A 10,427-nucleotide genomic window follows, 5' to 3' on the forward strand; every position below is an offset into this window, starting at 1 on the left:
GCACTGTGCAGAGTGTGAGATCTTCAGGTTTCCCTTGAAGACCAAGATGAACTGTAGCATCATGTAGCAGTATTGTGCGCTCTGACCCATCATCCAATATTGCATAGGTCTCAAGTACATTTGGGCCGCTCTGAAGGAGGACACGAATCAACTTGAGTAACACTTGGTGGCTATTAGCTGGACGATCAATGTACAGAGTCTCTGACACAGAACTAGTAAGGCATGTGCTTGGCTCAGGTGCTTGGGGTTTCCCAATCGCTGTAGGATTTTGGCCGATATTGACCTCATGCAGGATATCCAAATGCTTCCTCTCGCACTGTTTGCACTTGGCTTTGAGGTTGCACTTGGCTGCCTGATGTTCTCGGCCACATCGCCAACATCGACTGTTTGATTTAATCCACTCTGTCTTCTGCTCTACTGACAAGAGCTTGAAATTGCGGCACTGATTCAAATAATGTTGCTCAGTATTACAGAAAGGACAGTATTTCTTTGGCTTGTATTGGATGACTTCTTTCACAGTTGGCTCCTTATCCCCTTTTACCTTTGAATGACAGGATTCACTACCGAGTAAAACAGCAGTAGATCTTTGTGACTTATAGTCGGGACGACGACTCTTAAACAGAGCTTGTCTCTCTCTAACAAAGGTACTGTTTTGCTGGTCACCGCTAACTTGAACTCGTATCTCATACTCAAGCCAATCCGCCAGATGAAGCAGGGTTGGAACTGGAGTGGTGATGGGATTCACAAATCTGTAAAAGTTTGCTCTTAGATCATGTGGCAACTTGACTAATAGGCGAGATACATGTGAGCCACACCTCAATTCTGTCCATCCTTGGCTTCCAAGTTGTTGCAGCATCCCCACTAATGCGCGAACTTGAAGGGCGAATGACTTAAAGGCTTTAATATCCCCAGTTCGGATATTAGGTCCATCCATCAGATTTGAAATCCTCTTCAATGCCAGTTGCTGCGGTTGACCATACATCTCTGTGAGTGCCCTTATAGTGTCAGTAAATGGGAGTGGACTGTTAGTGTATGAGTCAGCTATAAGTAATGCCTCTTCACACTTGAGATGGTCCATGAGTATTTGAAACTTAAAGCTCTCTGAAGCATCATACGGAAGTAAGTTGTCCAGAGCTAGTTTCAATCTAGCAAATTCTCGTGGATCCTCGGATGTAAAGTCAGGGATAGTTGGTTTGGGACCACGATAGGAATCTAGAGCTGGGGTTTTACCATAGGACGGATCACAGTGTGAGTAATAATATTGTTGGTCAGATGAATATCTGCCTCCTTTATATCTATCTCTGTCATATCCATAATGAGATGAATAAGAGTCATCAGGATGAAATCTGTAATCAGAAGAGTATCCTTTCTCATGCCCATAGTAGCAGCCATCACGGAGAGCTCTTGGATTATTTATTCGATAGGGCTTAGTCAGACTATAATCATCACCATAATATGGATGACTTGGATTAGGTGTAGAGATGCTGTAAGAGCGGTAATATCTGTCATCACAGTGATAGGGCTTATCATAGCGATTGTGTTCGTCATCAATTTTGGGACGATACTTGACGTAATGACTATCACGTGAATTAACACAAGCTTTACTACGTGTCTTACAGTCCTTGTGACGTGACGGATCCTTCTCTGGACAGTAATCAATGTCTAAATCTAGCATTTTGGCTTGGGAGCAGGGAGATGAGCTTCTAGATGTTGCTGGCGAAATTTCATCTTTAGTGATTAATCCTGCTTCCTGCAAGCGGCAAGCGAGGTCTTCCACAGAATCACAGTGGCATTGTGGAGATGGAAGGGCATCACTACACACAGGTGGAGCACTTACCAGCAGACGTGGGCCTTTATGACCACTAGATGGCGTCGGCTTACTTGTATGTGCTGGTGCATTGGATGTATTCTCATCTCCCCGTTTGGACGGTAAATGATGTTGTGAGGCCTGTCTAGGAGATTTTTGGATCATGTCTGTAAGACGCTGGACATCTCTGCGTAACTGATCATTTTCATCTCTCATGCTGTGGAGATATCTGATCACTTCAGATGAAGATACCTGCTGTTCGTCAGAAACGAGGCACCTTGGGTTGTAACTGACTTCATAGTCCTGGAGGTAGGATGGTATATGCCTTGATCTCTTTGGCCGGTCTACGTCTCTGATATCTCTCTCATGTGGCCTGGACATATTGACTGAAGTGGTTGTTTGTATCCGGCTCGAAGGACCAATTTTGTATTAATGACTGTAACTGGTTTGTATATATATTAACAATCACTTCAGGGGTCGGGTCAGGACAACAATTATATATGTTCAGGTGAGTTGAGATAATGGAGATATTATTCAGGTCCAGGATTTATCTTGAAATTCTCTTTAATTTGACTTGTCCATTAATATTAATCAGGTACAGGTCTCCACATGTAAACAGAAGTGAGTGTGGTATTCTATACAGAGATAATAAACAAATACAATTAGAAATACTGATCTACAAATATCCTTATTACAAATACAACATAAAATGTCTATAATAAATAAACATCATTAAATGCTTGTCACGAGGCTAAGACCGAATCATAACGTACTGCGTCACATACAGGTTTACATATATCAATTAGGTAAAGCTAGTAGCTAGCAGCTACTTTCCCCAAATTACTTAAAACACTCGACAAAACCCAGTGAAAATATATATATCTCGGTCCTATACAACCTCGGTCTTTAACAACAAAAGATAAAGCAAAAATAATGTCACTCACGTTCAATGGACGCACACTACCAACGAGAACGACCAAATGAAGACCGTTTCATGCCTCTCTGAACCACGTTTTTTGCATACATTTGTTAGTTATACATTGTTGCATTTGGGTAGCCACCTAGTGGCGGAAAAAATAACTACATACAAAACTTAACTACATGCATACTAAACTTGAAGCATGAGAACATGTAAATTAATAGTCTTTTGTACATAAATCATATTGCACATGCAGGGGAATGCAGTTTTATAAGTCCTACCAGAGGGCTCTTACTGGTGAAGCAACTCCCCTAAAAATGGAATTGAGCCCTAAGCCTAATGCTGCATCCGGGTGCCCTTCGGAAGGCTGTAAAAACCAGGTGGTTGAGTACTTCACTGTGTTCGGGTGCTTGGCTGAAAATCTGCCCCAGGGGCCTGGAGGTTGTGGGATCGATTCCCGCTCCGGGTGACTGTCTGTGAGGATTTGGTGTGTTCTCCCAGTGTCCGTGTGGGTTTCCTCCGGGTGACTGTCTGTGAGGAGTGTGGTGTGTTCTCCCTGTGTCTGCGTGGGTTTCCTCCGGGTGACTGTCTGTGAGGAGTGTGATGTGTTCTCCCTGTGTCTGCATGGGTTTCCTCCGGGTGCTGCGGTTTCCTCCCACAGTCCAAAAACACACGTTGGTAAGTGGATTGGCGAAAAAGTGTCCGTAGGTGTGAATGTGTGTATCTGTGTTGCCCTGTGAAGGACTGGCGCCCCCTCCAGGGTGTATTCCTGCCTTGCGCCCAATGATTCCAGGCAGGCTCTGGACCCACCACGACCCTGAACTGGATAGGGGTTACAGATAATGAATGAATAATAACTAAACGCTTTTTAAGTAATAACAAATCTGATCATTATATTTGACTTTTATATACAGAAAACAACTAATGGTTAATACGACTTTGTCCACCATTCATCTGCAATTAAAACAATTAAGTTGGTAATCCCCAGTTTCCAACACAACATAAGCACCATTTTTATGCACCCAAAGTCAATTTTGGAGATTACTACAAAAAAAAAAAAAAACACTTACGATCAGTTTATGACGAGTTATTTTCACTAATAGATAAACATGTTAAAACGAGTGAAATTCAGTAGAGTCACTTGGTTTTAACTTACTGCTGTTCATTGATTAACTTTGTCCAAATAATAAACAGCAGAATGTTACTTTTTCTCAAATGCTTCTTTACATTTCTGAGAGACACACTTTCAACTCTATTGTTTGATTCCTGTAGCCACACCAAACTGGTACTTTTTCCAGGATTAGATAAAATCCAGGATGTGGCTCAGAGCCCAGACCCATGACTCTGCTACAATCCAAACAACGAGATAAAACTGGACTTTGACTGCTGCTGGCCACAGGAAACATATTTGAAAAGATTTTGAAACGGAAAGGAAGCTGTACTGTGCTATGGAAAGTGAAAGCAGTTCAATTAAAATCAGGATGAAAAGGGAAGTTGATCTTCTGATCCAGGACATAACATTGTTTCTCTAATATATTAATACATTTTACATACATTTTCCCCCAAAACTGTAAAATATCGGCTGTACTTTACCTGGTCTTAAAATGTTGTGATGAAGAGATTAAAACGGACTCTCTGGATGTAATTTTCTAAAATCTGCATTAACATCCATTAAATGTTAAGAATATTTCTATCTATCTATCGTTGCACTTATATGGCGCCTTTTTAGATACACAATCCACTTTTAAAATCCACTCTGCTCAGAACACTCAATCCACACCCTGGTGAGAAGTGGCAGCCAAACGCACACAGCGTACTCTTGACCAGGAACGACCGTCCACCTGGAGAACCCCATCGGGCACTAGGGTTTCACCCAGGACAGCGCCAATCCATATCTGGGCACACACACATACAGACATTCATTCACATACACACTCATTTATTTACATACCAGGGCATTTTATTACAGAAGCCAATTCACCTACCCTCCATGTTTTTGGACTGTGGGAGGAAACCGGAGCCCCCGGAGGAAACCCACGCAGACACGGGGAGAACATGGAAACTCCACCCAGATGGGACTTGAACCCAAGATCCCAGCGCTGGGAGGCAAATGTGCTAACCACTAAGCCCGCTTCTGCTTTTTCTTTCTGCTTTTTCCCTCTGCTATGCTAAGTTTCCATTTTGAAAATTAAAACTGAAGTATGAGTAATTTGTTTTTAAAACTGCAAGAGCAGTGATAAAATCATTTGAAAAACAACACCAACATAGTCTTCATAAACACTTCTTTCAATGATCTGAAGGGCGGCACGGTGGTGCAGGTTGGTGTCATAGTCACACAGCTCCAGGGACCTGGAGGCTGTGGGTTTGAGTCCCACTCTTGGTGACTGTCTGTGAGGAGTTTGGTGTGTTCTCCGTGTCTCTGTGGGTTTTCTCTCAAAAGCACGTGTTGGTAGGTGGACTGGTGACTCAAAACTGTTCGTAGGTGTGAGTGAATGTTTGTGTTGCCCTGTGAAGGACTGGCGGCCCCTCTTGGGTGCGTTCCTGCCTTGTGCCCAACGATTCTGGGTAGACTCCAGGTACACCTTTACCCTGAAATGGATAAGTGGCTAGTGATCCCTAAACTAAAACATTTCAATTGCTATGTCTAACTTTTCTGTTAAACTCAGCAAAAGGTAAAATTCTGGTCTTTATCCTCACTGTCAAAACAAAACCTGTTGAAAACTTTCACTACTGCTGACCACAGTAAAAAAAGAACTTCCCGAGAAGAAAGAAGATGAACCTGAGAGGAAACTGTACTGTGATTTGGAAAGTGAAAGTACCTCAGTTAATATTTGGGAGCAAGGGAAGCTCCAATCTGAGTTGAGAAAAAACCTTGTGTCTCAATCTTGCTGTGTTTTTAATATTAGTTTCCCATTATTTTAAAATATCAGCATTGCCTCCAAATTTTCTGATTATTTACAAGTAGAAATGCTCAAAATATACTTTGAATCTTTATATTATTGTTCATTAAAAGTTAATATGGTCCTTCCTTCTCATCAAATTTGTCCATTTTGAAAATACGAGGGATTTGTTGTTATTTACTTTCTCCAGGCAGCATTCATTTTAAGAGCGGCATTATTTATAAATGCTTCTTCAGCAGTGACAGGATCATCTTAATGAATGACCCCAGCAGGGTCCTAAGAAACACGTCTGTTATTACTGATTGTTTAGATATAATGAAATGTATGGTATTTGACAAATTCAGAGTGCATCATCAAACATTCATTCATTCATTGTCTGTAAGCACTTATCTAGTTCAGGGTCACGGTGGGTCCAGAGCTCACTGACTTTCCAGTTAAACCTGGTTCAGCAGCAAAACTTCTTGGTGTCATAATTGACCCGGATTTATCATTTGATCAACACATAGTCCATATCACTAGGACAGCTTTTTTACATCTTCACAACATCGCCAAGATTAGAAATGCCTTTATTACTTCAAGGCTTGACTACTGTAACGCACTACTGTCAGGATGCACCAGCAGAAATTTAAGAAAACTTCAACTAGTTCAAAATGCTGCAGCCAGGGTTCTCACTAAAACTCGAAAATTTGAACATATCAGCCCTCTTCTATTATCACTTCATTGGCTGCCTGTAAAATCCTGCATTGATTACAAAATACTGTTATTGACGTATAAAGCCCTACATGGGCTTGCTCCTGAATACCTTCAAAATTTCTATTTCCTATTATGAGCCTCCACGTTCACTCAGATCACAGAATACTGGATTTTTAATTGTTCCCAGAATTCAGAAGGCCTCAGCTGGGGGAAGAGCCTTTTCTTATAAAGCCCCCCAACTCTGGAATGATCTTCCAGAAAATGTTCGGGACTCAGACACAGTCACAATCTTCAAATGTAGACTAAAAACTCACTTGTTTAGTTTATCTTTTTGGTAGTTAATGCTCCCCCATAAATAAAGGCGGCAGATCCAGGGGGTCCATGGACACAGGGAATTATAGTAAACTGAGACGCTGGTGCTGTCGTCCCGCCGCTTCACGCGATCACTCAGGTTTCTTGACGGTGGAGCGGAGGGATGTCAGTGTTTCAGGAAGCTCCCGCGTCTAAACCTTTCTGGTTCTTCTCCTTTTAGTTAAAGCTGTCATAGTCAGATCTGCCAGAGTCCGCCCACCTGTCCGTCTGGACACTGATGGATGACTGTCGAGATCCTCCTCCACGCTTTAAACCAGCTGCCCATGCTCCAGCCACCACCGAGTGCCTTGAAGCTGCCCCTACACTGAAGTTCTCATGGACTACTAACTATTATCACCAGTAGATTGACCAGAGGAGGATAGGTCCCCCCTTGTGAACGTTGGTTCCTTCCAAGGTTTCTTCCTCAGCTGAGGGACTTTTTCTTTGCCACTGTCGCCCTTGGCCTCGCTCACCTGGGGATTTTTACATCTTTACATTCTTTACATTTTTACATTCTTTACATTTTTACATTTCATGTCAAATCTTTGTCTTAGTGAAGCTATGTGAAGCTGCTTTGTGACAACATCAGTTGTAAAAAGCGCTATACAAATAAATTTGATTTGATTTGATTTGATCTTTTAACTAACAATTTAATGGAGAGAAAAAAGTTAATGTATCATTTTTTCAATGTTATGTTTAAGTTTTTACAACTTCACAGAAGAATGATATTCTGGCCAAAAAATGTAAGATAAAAAAAATAAATATATAAATAAATACAATTTTAATTCAGTAGTATTGTATTTTGGTCTAATGTTATTATATTTTTTGCAGAAATTACTTAAGGCAAAGAACATGCTGTGGGGAATAACATGACTGTGTAATGAAAAACATCCCTTCAATGTTTTATCTGATATTGTAAAATTACAATCTGAACAACTTTCAGAATATTGCAAAAAATAAATGAATCTATAAAATTTTCAGTTGTCAAGCCCCTTCCAGGGTGTTTTCCTGCCTTGTACCCAGTGATTCTGCGTAGGCTCGGGACCTGCCGTGATCCTGAATCCGATAAGCGGTTACAGACAATGAATGAATAAATGAATTGTGGTCAGATTTATTCACGTATCACAAAAGTCTCATAAAGTAAAAATAATAAAAATATCAAAGCATTTAGGGCAGGCGTGGGACCAACTATTTAAAGCAGTGGAATGAGGCGTGCGCTTTCCTGAATGGGTTAAAAATCCAGCAGCCACACCGGCCATTTGCAGATACGATTGCCCAGCCCTGCTTTAGAATAAGATTTATTTATTCTTTCTGGTCTGTTTGCCCAGTTTTCTCTTAGTGAAAATGTGAAAATGTCCTGGTGCTGCTTTGAACAATGATAAAATTCAATGACAAAGGAAAATACATCCAGATCAGTGTGACGTGATTTTGTTGAGTAAAGACTAAACCATTTCAAAGAAATGCGAAAGCACTATCAAGAAGAAGCAAGTTTTAGGGAAGTGAAAGCTCCTCCAAATATGGCCCTTTCCGTGTCATCAACGAGGAAAAGCCCAGCGTGAGCGTATAAAAGAGACGATCGTGCTCACTTTCAATCACTGCTTCATCCTCTCAGCTGTCTGAGCAGAAACAAGCCAATTCAACATCCAGCATCATCCAGAACATCATCAGAAACAGAATGAAGTCCGCTGCAGCTGCTGTTGTTGTTGTTTTCCTGCTTTTCGCACAAGTCCATGGTAAGAATCTCTCTTTCATTGACCATACCCTGATACACAGAACTGGAGCTGATTTATGAACTGATACACACCACTACAGTAAAGAATATCACTGTATGCATTTACAGGACAGATGAGGAGCGGAGTGAAGAGGTGTCTGTGTCAGGGTCCTGGACTCAACATGGTGCGTTTACAGCGGGTCGAGAAGATCGAAGTTTATCCTGCTGGTCCTTCCTGTGAAAACGTGGAGATTGTGTAAGTGTCGTAACAATTCAGATCCATAATGATGTGCACTACCACATTAACACACTGCATTCAGGTTTTTAACTTTTTGATTTTGTTCTTTTAGTGTCACATTCAAGAACGGAGCAGGGCAGAAATGTCTGAACCCAGAATCCCAGTTTGCTCAGAACTACATCAAGAAAGCTGTTCAGAAGAGGTGAGGACTCCCACTGGAACATGTTTATATTCATCATTTTGAATGTTTGAGTTATTAATTGGTGAAAAAGCAGAAGTTGATCAAAAATAAGAAGATTAACAGAATGCTGTTTTTTTTCAGGAGTAACCAGTAAAACCTGACAAAACACCAGCAGGATGTGGAAATGGAGCCTGTGAATGTCATTAGAACTCTGCACATGACTGAGTTTTCAGCCATATTTAAAATATAATTTAAGCTTGACATGCTTTATATAATTTAACTGTATATTGTGTATATAGCTGTATATTCCCTGACAAATGTATAAACTATAGTGACGTTTTAAAATAAAAATAAAAACTTTTCCAAGACTTTGTGTATGTTGCTGTTTTTGAGGTTCTGAATGTTGGTTGTAAAAAATAATATAATAATATAATCCTTTCTTAAATATACCATAAAAGACCTGATGACACTAGAAAAATGCCAAATAATGATTTTGCACAACACCATTTGCAAAAAATTGGGGACATTTTGTAAAACGCAATTAAAATATAGAATCTGTGGTTTGTTATTTGCTTTAAAGGTTTATTAATGTTTGGTGGCCAAACAACTTTGTAAGTAATGTTACTGATGACAACACCAAAGTCTGTTCAAGAACCAATACTCAACAATATTAGTAGCCTAAATGATGGGAATATGTTAAACATTTAAATCACACACTGAAAATAATTATTCCATTTATATTCATCCATTGTCAGTTTGATTTGAAAGCTTAACATTTCTAAGTAGACTACAGTCGTTAGAGACCCTCCCACAGGCGGTGAAAATGGGCCTCTACTGACTATAAAACTTAAAACAGGCACAGGGTCCTGGAGGTTGTGGGTTCAAGTCCCGCTCCGGGTGACTGTCTGTGAGGAGTGTGGTGTGTTCTCTCTGTGTCTGTGTGGGTTTTCTCCGGGTGACTGTCTGTGAGGAGTGTGGTGTGTTCTCCCTGTGTCTGTGTGGGTTTCCTCTGGGTGAATGTCTGTGAGGAGTGTGGTGTGTTCTCCCTGTGTCTGCATGGGTTTCCTCCGGGTAACTGTCTATGAGGAGTGTGGTGTGTTCTCCCTGTGTCTGCGTGGGTTTTCTCCGGGTGACTGTCTGTGAGGGGTGTGGTGTGTTCTCCCTGTGTCTGTGTGGGTTTCCTCCGGGTGACTGTCTGTGAGGAGTGTGGTGTGTTCTCCCTGTGTCTGCATGGGTTTCCTCCAGGTGACTGTGAGGAGTGTGGTGTGTTCTCCTTGTGTCTGCATGGGTTTCCTCCGGGTGACTGTCTGTGAGGAGTGTGGTGTGTTCTCACTGTGTCTGCGTGGGTTTCCTCCGGGTGACTGTCTGTGAGGAGTGTGGTGTGTTCTCCCTGTGTCTGCGTGGGTTTCCTCCGGGTGCTCCGGTTTCCTCCCACAGTCCAAAAACACACATTGGTAGGTGGATTGGTGACTCAAAAGTGTCCGTAGGTGTGAATGTGTGTGTTGCCCTGTGAGTGACTGGAGCCCCCTCCAGGGTGTGTTCCTGCCTTGTGCCCAATGATTCCGGGTAGGCTCCGGACCCACCGTGACCCTGAACTGGATAAGTGCTCATAGATATGAATATATTA

The 10,427-nt window shown here is 41.6% G+C and overlaps 1 protein-coding gene across 1 annotated transcript; it reads left to right on the forward strand.

Annotated features, from left to right (window-relative positions):
- The first annotated feature begins 8,274 nt into the window (after positions 1-8,274).
- Positions 8,275-9,124, forward strand: LOC136677217 (C-X-C motif chemokine 11-6-like). Its single transcript, XM_066654685.1, has 4 exons — positions 8,275-8,403; positions 8,511-8,637; positions 8,732-8,821; positions 8,942-9,124. Exons 1-4 carry the CDS (start codon positions 8,346-8,348, stop codon positions 8,952-8,954), a joined length of 288 nt encoding a protein of 95 aa, XP_066510782.1. The 5' UTR covers positions 8,275-8,345; the 3' UTR covers positions 8,955-9,124.
- The last annotated feature ends 1,303 nt before the right edge of the window (positions 9,125-10,427 follow it).

This window comes from Hoplias malabaricus, chromosome X2, assembly GCF_029633855.1.
Source record: "Hoplias malabaricus isolate fHopMal1 chromosome X2, fHopMal1.hap1, whole genome shotgun sequence".
NCBI lineage: Eukaryota > Metazoa > Chordata > Actinopteri > Characiformes > Erythrinidae > Hoplias > Hoplias malabaricus.